General features: G+C 41.2%; 2 protein-coding genes across 4 annotated transcripts; one reads left to right on the top strand and one right to left on the bottom strand.

Annotated features, from left to right (window-relative positions):
* Positions 1–207: 207 nt before the first annotated feature.
* Positions 208–5,411, bottom strand: oip5 (opa interacting protein 5). Its single transcript, XM_042325121.1, has 5 exons — positions 5,097–5,411; positions 2,015–2,081; positions 1,317–1,439; positions 1,117–1,198; positions 208–846 (listed from the first exon to the last, which is right to left on the bottom strand). The coding sequence occupies exons 1-5, from the start codon at positions 5,278–5,280 to the stop codon at positions 748–750; spliced, it is 555 nt and encodes a 184-aa protein (XP_042181055.1). The 5' UTR covers positions 5,281–5,411; the 3' UTR covers positions 208–747.
* Positions 5,412–5,520: 109 nt separating this feature from the next.
* LOC112236402 (nucleolar and spindle-associated protein 1) lies at positions 5,521–13,595 on the top strand. Of its 3 annotated transcripts, none has more exons than XM_024404984.2 (11): positions 5,521–5,739; positions 5,904–5,972; positions 6,184–6,402; positions 6,595–6,709; positions 6,897–6,989; positions 7,115–7,227; positions 7,568–7,782; positions 8,211–8,374; positions 9,138–9,254; positions 9,384–9,480; positions 12,712–13,595. In XM_024404984.2, the coding sequence occupies exons 1-11, from the start codon at positions 5,662–5,664 to the stop codon at positions 12,797–12,799; spliced, it is 1,368 nt and encodes a 455-aa protein (XP_024260752.1). In that variant the 5' UTR covers positions 5,521–5,661; the 3' UTR covers positions 12,800–13,595. The 3 variants fall into 3 exon arrangements, with proteins under 3 accessions (XP_024260752.1, XP_024260753.1, XP_024260751.1); XM_024404985.2 differs by having other exon boundaries at positions 6,181–6,402; positions 7,115–7,212; XM_024404983.2 differs by having other exon boundaries at positions 6,181–6,402.
* Positions 13,596–14,849: the final 1,254 nt, after the last annotated feature.

The following is a 14,849-nucleotide window of genomic DNA, read 5'->3' as shown; positions in this document are numbered from 1 at the left end:
TCTATCCAAATCTACTAATAATATGCATATCTTATATTCTTGGCATGAGTAGCAGGAAGTTGAGATTGGGCATGCTAGTTATCCCAAAGAGGTTAAGGTAAAAAAAAAAAGAGAATGATATACCCATCAATCCCTGGGCAAGAGACGTGTACAGACACTGAGCAAACTAATTACAGTGCAAGGTTTTACAAAGATGCAACATGGTCATAGAAGTAAACAAATTTAGATGTTTTATTAGTTTACAGATGTTTTAATACCTGAACACACAGTGCCATGTCTCATCTATGTGGAGCTTCACATTATCAATGTTAACTAAAGTATTTCCATTTAGCATAAACTATGAGGCAAACACATTGAACAGTAGAATACAAGGTAGCTACTTTTCAACATCTCAAGGAGGGAACTCCCATTTTCACTCTACATGTTCAATTTTTGGTGGAACACCACACAGGAATGTCCTCTATTTAGTCCAAATTATTCTGAACTGTTTTTTTTTTTAGGAACACCTTCCTAATATTGAGGCATGATGGCACAAACAGACTGGTACCCAGGCTACAAAAAGGCTCTTTTAAAAACATGGAACTAGAGAATAAAGTGCAGTTGATGGAGGATTGTCAAACAGAACAGGCTCTTTCGTGTTCATTAGGCACAGAAATGGAAGAAAATGGAAAATGTGAATTTTCTTGTTTTTAAAACGTTTTGCTATAACGTGCCCTTATGAACACGACCCAGGTAGGATCAGCTTGACTACTGGACAGAGGAGGTCCCTTCATTCGTGCGGGTGTCATCCATCACTGCTGACACATTGCTAAGGTGACTTTCCATTTCCTGGATCAGTTGTCTCAGCTGGCAGGAAGAACAGACGGGCCAGGGTCGGTGGGTCAATTTAAATTGCAGGCAGTCAATTCAGGAAGTGATTTGAATTTTCAGTTTATTTCCTGAAATTGACTTGTCTTCAATTCAAATTAACCCTCCAACCTTGAACACCATTTACTGGAACAGTATCAGTTCAATGTAACATTCATGGCTAGAGACTAAACATGTTTTGACTTCTATGGTGGAAATAGATGACGGGTGTCAACATGCAGGGTAAAAAAACCAAAAAACAAATCTTACCTCACTTAAACGTTCTCCTAATGGTGCTACACTAAAGTCGAGTGTCGAGGCTTTCACCATTTGGCCAGTGCTGAAAATATAACTAGGGGGAAGGAAGAAATAATCGTGTCCATTCATGAGATAAATCTATGTACGGAAGGTAAAAACAACAACAACGACGAAAAAAAGAAAAAAGGTAGCGGTTTACGTTTACTACTTACCAATACATCTGGTCTTTCTTGAGGAGAAAGAGGTTGCGCAGAGCAGACAGGTGCTCTGGTGTTGAGTAGAGAATTACACCCACGGGGCAGAGACAGCCGACGCATTGGAGAGTGTTGTACACACTATACATGGGGGGGAAAGGACTGACACACTGAGTACACAAAACATTAAGAACACTACTCTTTCCATTACATAAGACTGACCAGGTGAATCCAGGTGAAAGCTATGATTCCTTACTGATGTCACCTGTTAAATCCACTTCAGTGTAGATAAATGGGAGGAGACGGGTGGTTATAGAATGATTTTTAAGCCTTGAGAGAATTGAGACGTGTGTCTGTGTGCCATTCAGAAAGTCAACGGGATATATAGTAGGTGCCAGGGCGCACCGGTTTGTGTCAAGAACTGCAACGCTGCTGTGTTTTTTTTCCACGCTCAACCGTTTCCTGTGTGTATCAAGAATGGTCCACCACACAAAGGACATCCAGCCAACTTGACAACTGTGGGAAGCATTGGAGTCAACATGGACCAGCGTCCCTGTGGAACGCTTTCGACACCTTGAAGAGTCCATCCCCTGACGAACTGAGGCTGTTCTGAGGGGGCGCAAGTCAATATTAGGAAGGTGTTCCTAATGTTTGGTATTCTCAGTGTATAACTGTAGTAAAAATACATTTAAAAAAAAAAGGCACATTGATCATACCATGCACTGAACAGACCATCCAGGCTCCACTCACGTTCACTATTGATGATCACATCTTGGGTGACCTCTGAAAAGAGATGAGATCATTACAAAGCTTCATTCCATGTGCATCCCATCCCTTACTGCCTCTGCCAAGAGGTCGGGTCCTTAATGGTGTAACAGTATTCCTTCTGTCCCTCTCCTTGCCCCTACCTGGGCTCGAACCAGGGACCCTCTGCACACATCAACAACTGACCCCACTACGAAGCATCCATTACCTATCGCTCCACAAAAACACGGTCCTTTTCAGAGCAAGGGAAACAACTACTTCAAGGTCTCAGAGCAAGTGACATCACCGATTGAATTGGCCATTGAGAGGCTTTGAAGCCACCGGTTGGACATATTGGCTCTGCCCAGTAGGAGCAATCCTCCATAGAAATGAATGGAATTCTACAGTATTTCAATTAAGTCTTTGAAGGACAAAATGACATGTATTTAAGTATTTTTCTAGAGATTTTTTTTGTCCCTGTTAATACAGGACTAGCAAAGGACTATTAAATTACTTTAATAAAAATAAATCACTAATCAGATTTTTCTGGGGGTGCTGCAGTACTACCCTCATCACCCCAACTTCCTGCAGCTATGTTTCTGTCCACCGCATGTTCTAACGTTGCTATGGGCACAGCCAAACAATGGAAGTGATGATTCCAATTCCTCTTTATTTCCTATGGAAAACTTGCCACAGTACATTATTTAACAGGAGTCCATTTCTAAGTAAACCAGTATAATATAATAATATCATTGAAGTTAGCTAACGTTACCATCCCAAAGGTGTTTGATGGGGTTGAGGTCGGGCCTCTGTGCAGGCCTGTCGAGTTCTTCCACACCGATCTCAACAAACCATTTCTGTATGGACATTGCTTTGTACACGGGGGCATTGTCATGCTGAAACAGGAAAAGGCCTTCCCCTGTTGTCACAAATGTGGAAGCACAGAATCGTCTAGAATGTCATTATATGCTGTAACATTGATTTCCCTTCACTGGAACTAAGGGGCCTGAACCATGAAAAACATCCTAAGACCATTATTACATTAGGACAGGTAGCGTTCTCCTGGCATCCGCCAAACCCAGATTCGTCCGTCAGACTGCCAGATGGTGAAGCGTGATTCATCACTCCAGAGAACGCGTTTCCACTGCTCCAGAGTCCAATGGTGGTGAGCTTTATACCAGTCCAGCCGATGCTTGGCACCAGACCATGAGAAACAAGATTCTCTGGTCTGATGAAACCAAGATTGAACTCTCTGGCCTAAAAGCCAAGCATCACATCTGGAGGAAACCTGGCACCATCCCTACGGTGAAGCATGGTGGTGGCAGCATCATGCTGTGGAGATGTTTTTCAGGGACTGGGAGACTAGTCAGGATCGAGGAAAAGATGAAGGGAACAAAGTAGAGAGATCCTTGATAAAAACCTGCTCCACAGCGCTCAGGACCTAAGACTTAAGGTCCACCTTACAACAGGACAATGACCCTAAGCACACAGCCAAGACAACACAGGAGTGGCTTCAGGCTTCAAGTTTCTGAATGTCCTTGAGTGGCCCAGCCAGAGCCCTGACTTGAACATGATCAAACATCTCTGGAGAGACCTGAAAATAGCTGTGCAGCGGCACTCCCCATCCAACCTGACAGAGCTTGAGAAGATCTGCAGAGAAGAATGGGAGAAACTCCCCAAATACAGGTGTGCCAAGCTTGTAGCATCATACCCAAGAAGACTCAAGGCTGTAATCACTGCTAAAGGTGGTTCAACAAAGTACTGAGTAAAGGCTCTGAATAGTTATGCAAATGTTATATTCGTTTTGTCATTATCTTTATCTTGGCCAGGTCACAATTGTAAATGAGAACTTGTTCTCAACTTGCCCATCTGGTTAAATAAAGGTGAAATAAATCAAATAAATTATGGCGTATTGTGATGTCATTATGGGATAATTGTGACGTCATTATGGGATAATTGTGATGTCATTATGGGATATTGGGTGTAGATTGATCAGGGAAAAATGTAACTTCACAAAAATGTGGAAAAAGTGAAAAGGGTCTTGAATAGTTTCCAAATGCATTGTATTCTCGACAGTTTAGAAGGTCCAGAAAGGTACATTAGCAGGCCACTCATGATTTATTTAGTCAGGGTGTAGCCCAGTGTTATGATAGGCCTTATTGGAAAATATGGGCTTCTCCTTTCGAACTCTCCCGCCTGAAGAAAGTGTCCAACAAGCTTTTGTAGTCTTGCTTTTCCTGGGCCTCTACATTTAACATTTAAAAGGTATAATCGTTGCAGCGTGTAGGTTCAGGTGCGTAATTTCACAACAGATCAAAAGACCGACAGGCTGGAGATGCTGCCTGTAGCCTATGTGAGAAGCGTATGCATTATAGTCCATAATTCACAGTCCCTGGGTAGCAGCTCGGAAATATACCCTAGTTTCAGTTTTTTTTTTTTTAGGGACAACAAATGTATCCTACCCTAGGCTACAACACAATGTAATGATGAATGTGCTTGTTGTCAAGTGAGTATAAAACGCTTGTCTAGGCTGTAATTCGCAGTGAATAGCCTAAGTGATTTGAATAATCTCTCAACAGCATGGCGTTTTTGAATGCATATTAATTTCGAAATAAAGACATATGTAGCCCGCCTTATTGAGCAACCATTTGGATCAGTTTTATGGGCCTTTCCACTGCAGTTTAGCCTACAGGGTTCTGGCACATTAGCAGGCCAGTAATCATGGTGTGTTTTTTTCAGGATGTATCCGTTAACAGACATGTTAATGTAGGGTTTTCTAGTGGCTCCATATTAATTATGATCCATAGTTTCCGCGTTTGGCTTCCGTGTTTTAAAAGCCTTCGAGAAAGAAAAATATATATTTATATATATATATATATTATATAAATATATATTTTCCACCGGTGAAGAAGTGCAAAGATGGAGGAAGTGGCTTCAACACAGCGCCCTCTATTAGTCATCTAGTGTATATATAAATTTATTGGTCACGATTTCTTGTTAGAAAAAAAATATTGAACACCTAATTAGCTAGTTTGATCCAATGAAGTAACTTACCAAGACAAATTAGAGAGTTGACCGATGTTGCTTCTCCACAGATCCCTCGGGAATCAGCCCACACGGTGTTGCATCGTCCACAATGAAAAGTCACTGGATTCTCGACGATGGCTTGGTTCACTGACTCATTCTCCAGTTTTTGGTCGTCTGTGTCGCAGGACTGAAATGACTCAAAATCATACATTTTTACAAATATTATATTCTTTCAAAATGCCACGTTGTTCAACTTCAGTGATAACCTCTTGTGTTACTTTCAAGTGTCTTTCTGTGATAGTTTCCCCCCACGTGGTTTTATCGCCATCTAGCGGAGAACCATGGCGCCAAATAGTAATAATTTTTAATTGGTCGAAAGGTACTTCCGTATACATCTGCCAGCCAATCAAATGGCCTATACTCCAGTTTTTTGAAACTTGCATATGTTGACCATAAGGCGCGACAAAATACATAGTTGATTGTGTTTGTGTGTAACGTTACTCGTTCAATTTAACGGGAGCTGATTCATTGAACGTGTTTCAGTGACACTGGCAAGCACATTGTTTTGTTTTTCGCTAAAACGAGAATAAAAATGGACTTGGATTCCATGAAGTATGCCGAATTGCGCAGTCTTGCAAAGGAGGTTGGTCTCAAATCCTCCAAACTGAAGGTAAATCGCAAACATTTATAGTGTTATTTCATTGGGTTGTTTGTTTGTGTTGTGAGTGGTTAGTTAGTTACAATAGCTAGTTAACGTTAACCAACTAGCTATTATCCATCTCGTTTGTTATGCAGTGTACCTTGCTAACTGTTCAATCTGTGTCTACTGCACAGGCTGATAAGCTCCTGAAGGCGCTCAGGGAATATTTCCAACAACAAGCGCAGGAAGATGTTGCAGTGGACGTAAGTTCTGGCTTTTAATTTCCCTCCCACTTCTGCTCAAATGATAACGCTTCCCAGATACTACAGTGATCTTCTATGTATATTTGGATGTGTGTATATATATATATATTTTAAACTCTCTTTGTTTCTTTAATGTCTGCAGATCTGTTTTGCATTGTACATCTAATTATAGCTTGTAATAACAGACTTCTGATGGTCGTGTTTTTAGCAGGGAGGTGAGACTGGTGTTGATGCACAGGATAACACGGTTAACAGCAACTCAACTCAGGATGAAAACAATTCAGCACTGGTTGATGAGCTGTCACCAAAACCTCCAGCTCAGGAGTTTGTGACCAAACGTCGTGGTAGAGGGCAACCGAAAATGAGGAAGGAGCCTGAAGATGAGGAGGCAGAATGTGAACCTGCCAAAGCGCCACTCACCCCGGCTGAGGTATGGGACCACTATGTAAAAATGTATCCCTCTTGTAAGTCGCTTTGGATGAGCACTTTGGTTAAATGACTAAAGTGTGAGAAGTGTTTCTTGCACTGAAATAATGCTGTGCATGTATCTCTGACAACCCAAAAATAGATTTTTGCTTTATATTTTTATTGAGGAATAGCAAGCTAAATGTTTTCAATATAGGTGACTGAATCCATCACCGGCAAAGGGAGTTCCAAGAGAAGGAGAGTGTCTGCTGCTAAGGATTCTGGGGTGGCTGTGCCTGAACCTGAACACAAAGTCGCAGCAGTGATGTTCGGTTAGTCTGGAGGACTCTAAAGGCCATGATGATTTGTGTAGACACATTTGCTTTGTTGTTGTTGCCAGAAGTCTAATGTAGGGTGTGTCGCTGGCCTTTTGTTCATGAAATAGGTGACTACGACGTGAGCATCACCTCTGGTTATACTATTCTATGATTGGTCATGTTCTCATATTGCTTTACACAGGAGTGGGACAGAAGGTGGAGCCAGTAGGAAAGATCCCTCGCCACGAGGGGCTCCTGAAGAGGACTAAGTCTATGTTGAAGCCTACTACACCAAGTTAGTGTCGTCCCAATCATATTTGCTGTAGCTACACGATCTTAATAACATGCTCAAACTCTCTGTTCTGTTATGGAGAGAGAAGAAGAAGAAAATTATATACTGATAACCACTTTCTATTGTAGACTTCAGAAAGCTCCACGAGGCCCATTTCAAAAAGATGGAGTCAATTGATTCGTACGTGGACAGGAAGACCAAGAAAATGGATTCGTTCAGGAATTCAGTGAGTGAATTGAAGGTAATGCATTGTATATAATGTTATAATGGAGATCATTGAGATCTGGCCACTGTGTGGTTTTCCTTAAATAATAAGCCCAGGCAACATTGTTTTATTGTAGTCATCAATTTATACATTTTTGCAAGTAGTTAACTATATACACATTTTATTCTTCAGGTTCTTTAAGACTCTTTTGACACCAACTGAAGGAAAAACTCAAACAGAAAGTAGACTTTTTGGTTTCCATAGTTGTTTAAAAGTGAAATTACTACCACCAATTAAACATGTTTCCAAATGTAAAACCAGATGGCTATTTTGAGCGGGATGATTCCCAAATCCAATGTGTTGTTGTTTTTTGCAGAGCTCAACCTCGAGCCGCGTCTCCCTGTTCAGCCCTGTCTCCCTGTTCAGCCCTGCATCCCAGAAACCAGTTCCCGACAGATGTAGACTTACCCAGGTTTCAGCCAGCAAACCAGCTACTGACAAACGTAGAATCTCGGCCAGAAAACCCCCCCAGAAGGACACTGTTGTCCCATTCAGACCCACAGTCTTGTCCACACGCCGGATCAACGTTCGGTGAGACACTCAAACATTATTTTGTCCTAAACTGAAGCTTCTAGGTGTCTGTTGATTTACCACTTCTGATATAACATTCACATTAAACAAGATGTGCTGCCATGAGTTGCTAACTGGCTTTGTTCAGGTGACCACTACGTATTGGCATTTCTTGGGATGGATTTAGTTACTGCTGAATACTATAGCCAGTTTGTGGAATGAAACTTGTAAAGGGGTGGCAGGTCGCCTAGTGGTTAGAACATTGGGCCAGTAACCAAAAGGTTACTAGATCGAATCCCTGAGCTGACAAGGTAAAAATCTGTCTTTCTGCCCCTGAACAAGGCAGTTAACCCACTGTTCCGAGGCCATCATTGTAAATAAGATTTATTTTTCTTAACTGACTTGCCTGGTTAAATAAATAGTCAGTCCAATGGTTGATTTGTGTACAGGTTCTCTCAAGCTACTCAGGATAATGAGCACAAGAAGACTATGGTGAAGACGCCAGCACGCATGGCACCCCGCGTGGACCTCCTCACTCCTGGGAAAGAGACTACGTTTAGAGGGAAATCTGAAGTCAACAAGACCTTTGTTCTCTCCAGCGCTAAGACGCCAGGTAACCTATACTGAACAAAAATATAAACACAACATGGAAAGTGTTGGTCCTGTGTTTCAAAAGCTCATCTCTCTCACTTTTGTTCACATCCCTGTTAATGAGCATTTCTCCTTTGCCAAGAGGATCCATCCACCCTGACAGGTGTGGCATATCAAGAAGCTGATTAAACAGCATGACAATTACACTGGTGCACCTTGTGCTGGCGGACATTTAAAGGCCATTCTAAAATTAGCAGTTTTGTCACACAACACAATGCCACAGATGTCTCAAGTTGAGGGAGCGTGCAATTGGCTTGCTGTCTGCAGGAATGTCCACCAGAGCTGTTGCCAGAGAATTGAATGTTCATTTCTCTACCATAAACAACAATAATGGTTGTTTTAGAGAATTTGGCAGTATGTATAAAACTTTTTTTTTTTTTAACGCAGACCATGTGTAACCATGCTAACCTATGACCTTCACATCCAGCTTCTTCACCTGCGGCATCGTCCATCCTTTAGTGGGGGAAAAACTCATTCTCATTGGCTGGGCCCCATGGCTGTGCTTCTGCCAAGTCATGTTAAATCTATAGATTGGTGCCTTATTTATTTAAATTGACTGATTTCCTTATAGGAACTGTAACTCAGTAAAATCTTGAAATTGTTGTATGTTGCATTTTATAGTTTTGTTCAATATACATCCTGCTAAATCTAATTGAAGTAGTCTTGTTATTTTCTGTGCATGAATGGATCCCTCACTGGCTTCTGTTTTGGTTTATTTTATTCAGCGTTTGTGTTTAATGAGAACACCAGTGTTCTTTCTAACGGTCCCGAAACCAACAAGAAGGCCAACTTTGATCTGAAGGCCAGTCTCTCTAAGACTCTCACCTATAAGCCTCATAAGGGTAAGAGATATATGTCAGCATTCAGATTCTGACTGTATACCAGTGCATTTCAGCACGAACCTGGTTGTCTGTAGGCTAACAAAAAACGTTTATTTTACTGGTCATCGTTTCTGGTCTGCCTGTATATAGGAAAGCTGAAGCCATTCATGGTGGCCCAAGAGAACACGGTGGACCAGACCGTTCCCTTCCACCAGAAGAACTACAAACAGCATCCGGTTCAGACAAGGTCAGTATCCGGAAACAACTGGTTAAAAGTAGAGGGGGAATTGTATTGAATTCCTGGCTCTTTCTCAATTCACCTTTCCTTGATTCCTCTAAACATATTGGAGAGGAATGTCAGAGACGGGACTTTTTCCATCCACAAGATGGTGCTGACAAACAGAGGCTCTGCTGCTAGCTCCTAAGTAACTTTACAGTATTTTTATTTTTTTTCTATGTTATTTCTTACATTAGAACCTTTTTATTATTGCATACAACCGGAAATAACTTTTGGATATCAGAGCGGCAGTAACTCACCAATATTATGACCAGAAATACGACTTTCACAAATTGGATCCTTTGTCCGTACCCCCCTTGGCGATTTAACTTATCTCAGAGGCTGCTCCATGACACCTTTGACGGAGAAGTGGTATTCGCAGTGGACTTCTAGTCCGACTCAGGAGGCGTGCACATCATCTACCACTTCCGAGTATATTACTCACTGATGTTCAGTCCCTGTTCAATAAAGTAGACAAGCTCAGGGCGAGGATCTCCTTCCAGAGAGACATCAGGGACTGTAACATACTCTGTTTCATGGAATTATGGCTCTCCGGATATACTGTCCCCGGTCCATACAGCCAGCTGGGTTCTCAGTACATCGGGCAGACAGGAATAAAGAACTCTCCGGGAAGACGGGCGGGGGTTTCATGATTAACTGCTCATGGTGTGATTGTGATAACGCACAGAAACTCAAGTCCTTTTGTTCACCCAACCTAGAATACCTCACAATCAAATGTTTACCGTATTACCTCCCAGGAAAATTCCCTTCGGTTATAGTCACAGCCGTGTATATTCCCCCTCAAGCCGAATACCACGACGGCCCTCAAGGAACTAAACTGGATTATGTGTGCAAACTGGACACCACACATCCTGAGGCCACATTTATTGTATCTGAGGATTTTAACAAGGCAAATCTGAGGAAAATGCTACCCGAAGTTATATCAACACATTGCCTGTAGTACTCGCGCTTCAAAAAAAAAAGAAGTGCTTTGAGAGACAAGGATCATATCACCTCCACCTTACCGGCCACCCTAGACCCACTTCAGTTTGCATACCGCCCCAAGAGATCCACAGACGATGCAATTGCCATCGCACTGCACATTGCCCTATCCCATCTGGACAAGAGGAATACCTCTGCTGTTCATTGACTATAACTCAACCTACAACACCATACTATCCTCCTAGCTCATCATTAAGCTTGGGGCCCTGGGTCTGAACCCTGCCCTGTGCAACTGGGTCCTGTACTTCCTGGCGGGCCGCTCCCCAGGTAGGAAACACCACCTCCACTAAGTTGATCCTCAACACAGGGGCCCCAAAAGGATGTGTGCTCAGCCCCCTCCTGTGCTCCTTGTTCACCCATGACTGCGTGGCCATACACGCCTCCAACTCAACAATCAAGTTTTCAGACGACACTACAGTGGTAGGCCTGATTTACCAAAAATGATGAGACAGCAGACTTGAGGTGGTGAGGGCCCTGGCAGAGTGGTGCTTGGAAAAGAACTTGTCCCTCAACATCAACAAAATTAAGGAGCTGATCGTGGCCTTCAGGAAAGGGCAGAGGGCGCACACCCCCCATCCACATCGATGGGACCGCAGTGGAGAAGGTGAAAAGCTTCAAGTTCCTCGGAGTACACATGACTAACAATCTGAATGGTTCCCCCACACAGACAGCGGTGAAAAAGAGGCAACAGTGCCTTTTCAACCTTGGGAGGCTTAAGAAATTTGGCCTGGCACCTAAAACCCTCGCAAACTTTTTTAGATGCACAATTGAACGTGTCCTGTCGGCCTGTATCACCACCTGGTACGGCAACTGCACCGCCGGCAACAGCAAGGGCTCTCCAGCAGGTGGTGCGGTCTGCACAATGCATCACCGGGGGGAAAACTACCTGCCCTCCAGGACACCTACAGCACCCGATGTCACAGGAAGGCCAAAAAGATCATCAGGGACAACAGCCAGTGCCTGTTCACCCTGCTACCATCCAGAAGGTGAGGTCGGTACAGGTGCATCAAAGCTGGGACCAAGAGACTGAAACATCTATCTCAAGGCCATCCGACTGTTAAATAGCCATCACTAATAATGTTTTCATACTGCTTTACTAATTTCATATGTGTGTGTATACTGTATTTATGTAGTCAATGCCACTCCGACATTGCTCATCGTAATATTTATATATTTATTCCCTTTTACTTTTAGGTGTGTGTGTGTGTATTGTTGTGAATTTTTAGATACTACTGCACTGTTGGAGCTAGGAACACAAGCATTTCGCTACATCACAATAACATCTGCGGGGGTGGAAATTACACCATTAAAAAAAATTAAATGTAACCTTTATTTAACTAGGCAAGTCAGTTAACATCTACAGGATTGGTGGGCGCCCCTTGCGACGGTTGAGCTAAAAGTAGGCTAATGCGATTAGCATGAGGTCGTAAGTAACAACAACAGAATCCCTGGACATAGGTCTATCTGATATTGGCAGAAAGCTTAAATTCTTGCTATTAATTCTTATATTCTTGCTATTGTTTGAGGAGATTGCACAGTTGTGAACTTGAAGTTATTAATAAACCAATTAGGCAGCCTTGGCACACAATTTTGAACAGAAATACAATGGTTCATTTGATCAGTCTAAAACATTGCACATATACTGCTGCCATCTAGTGGCCAAAATCTAAATTGCGCCTGGGCTGGAATAATACGTGATGGCCTTTGTCTTGCATTTAAAAAGACGATGGTACAAAGAAACACATTTTTTTTGTTGTATTGTCTTTTACCATATCTAATGTGTTATATTCTCCTACATTAATTTCACATTTCCACAAACTTCAAAGTGTTTCCTTTCAAATGGTATCAATGCATATGAACATGCATATCCTTGCTTCAGGTCCTGAGCTCCAGGCAGTTAGATTTGGGGGTTGTCATTTTAGGAGAAATTTTAAAAAATTAATCCTTAAATTATTGTACAGAACAAAACGTTGTTCATAACAAAATCTTATTTACATTGACTGCCTAGGAACAGTGGGTTAACTGCCTATCCGTCATTGTTAATAAGTGTATGTGACCAATAAAATTTGATTTGAAATGGAGATGAGAAATCAAGGGAAAAACTAATTGAGAGAGCCTCCTGTTTTTGAAACTTGTTTTCTCTCAGAACGATTGCCTGTATAACCTGTTATGTTGATTTCCATGTTGCTTTTATTCTAGGGAGGAAAGGAGGACAAAACAGACTGAAGACAGGAAGCAGAAGAAAGAGAAGGTGCTTGGAGCCAGACGAGGCCTCGTCTTGACCTGATTATTCTACACTTTTACTTTTTACTCTTGTGAAGTTTAAACTCTTCGTCATTTCAGACCTGCTGATTGATTCCTATTTCACTTGACCCTTTTCCTCTACTTTGACTTTCAGTTCCAACCGGTTTTTGATTGTTCGATTTTTCGATTAATTTATAACAACGTTTAATAAATGTTTTTATTAACTTTAGTATGGTGTACAAATAATGTTTCATATTTTGTAAACCTGTGTCGTTTTGTAGACATTTACATTACATGTTGAGTCATTCACGCTTCGAACACGCCGACAGTGGCCTTGGTTACTAGCCCCCTTGCGCAAAATGGTACGCAGCAGCATCTGATTATGTATGCAACAAAAGGTCAACATTCTCCTTCTGCTACCATTTCTGTCGAGCCGTCTACAGCATACAGTTTGACAAATCCAACGTACGCACCACACCCAACGCAATGCTGCAAGACAAACTCAGCCTTTTCAATGGAAATCAATGTAATTCTGGTGTACCAAAATGCAATTCCGCTGTTGGTGTGATCGAAGCGTATGCAGATGGTCTTATCCGGAGCAACTTATTCCCCTCTTCTCTGTGCCGGCTCCTCCCCCTATGGGAATCAAACCCACAACCCTGATGTTGTAAGCGCCATGCTATACAACTGAGCTACACGGGACCTTAGTCCTAAATATTTTGTACAGTTTGGTCATATTTGTTATTCATGTGAATTGTATTTTTTTTTATACCATTTTGAACTAAGCTGATGTAAAGGCAATGTAAAATACCAGTAGTAAAAAAATGTTTTTTCCCAAAGTAACATTTCTTGTTTTTATTGAGGACTTGGATGGATGATGCTTGTATACCTCATATGCAGACTCCTGTGTGTGAACTGTCGTTAGATGGCTGTGAAATCAATCCCCAGTTGAAAGGGACCCATCGGCCGTTATCACTCAGCGTGATTCCAATGGTGTTGACTTAAGAATAAGAAAATAAGGCATTAGAATCGAGTTAGCATTAGAATCGTTTGGTCTGTTTACTTGCTTGTATGCTTATCAATAAGCATATTTGAAACAGAGTTTTAGTTAGCATGACATGTCGTGATACAATGTAGTATAGTAAGAAAATCCATCGATACCTTGTTGAACCAGAGGGGATTTGGATCATCTTGTATCCTACCGTGACTAGAGGAAGCATTTTTTTTTGAGAATGTAATTTGTAAAAGACTAATCAGATGTTCGTCTTGGACCCAAACAGTTCTGGAGCATATTAGCTTTCACAAGATCACACAGTGATGTTGGAAATGAGTCAAGCAAGTAGTTTGCGTTGTCCCAGATCTGTTATGTGCTGTAGTGGAAACCTATTTGGCGTTGGCATGACGGCACAAACAGACTGGTAGCCAGGTTAATATGTACTTTGTGCTGTTGTGGAAACCTATTTGGCGTTGGCAGACTGGTATTGTTTATCTAATAAGGTGAAAGAACTATCATACAAACTCATTCATAGAATCTACCCTGTAAACACCTTTTATTATAAACAGATTCTAAATAAATAAATACAAATGTGCATTTTGTGGTTGTGACCCAGAGACTCTTGACCATTTATTTTGGGACTTTTCTTATGTCATAAAATATTGGAGTTAGAATATTTTATTTTAAAATAAACTACTATTAATGTTTGATATGTTTAATTTAGATCATTAATTAATTTAATTTAAATGATATATATATACCCTGATTTAACTTGAATTTTTAATCTGTTTTATTTTTCATGGATTATTTATCCATAACATAAGTGGGCGGAGAACAAGCCCCACTTCATATTGTTTAAGAGAATTTAAATATTATTTTGAAATTATCAATAAATGTAAAAACAAAAAAGCAATACCATAAAACTGTTTGACAAATTGAAAATCTCAATATTTGTTAGGTTTATGTACTATTGTTTGTATATTTCTGCTTTTGCATTTGTTTTAAAGTTCATAATAATAATAAACAATATACTAGATGGATTTATGTTTCTAGAACCATACCGCAATTAAGAATCGATTCACGTTTAGATGGAGTATTT

The sequence above is a fragment of the Oncorhynchus tshawytscha genome, linkage group LG08, assembly GCF_018296145.1.
Source record: "Oncorhynchus tshawytscha isolate Ot180627B linkage group LG08, Otsh_v2.0, whole genome shotgun sequence".
NCBI classification, from domain to species: domain Eukaryota; kingdom Metazoa; phylum Chordata; class Actinopteri; order Salmoniformes; family Salmonidae; genus Oncorhynchus; species Oncorhynchus tshawytscha.
The sequence above is the reverse complement of the archived record's forward strand: the minus strand, read 5'-3'. Positions and strand labels throughout refer to the sequence as shown.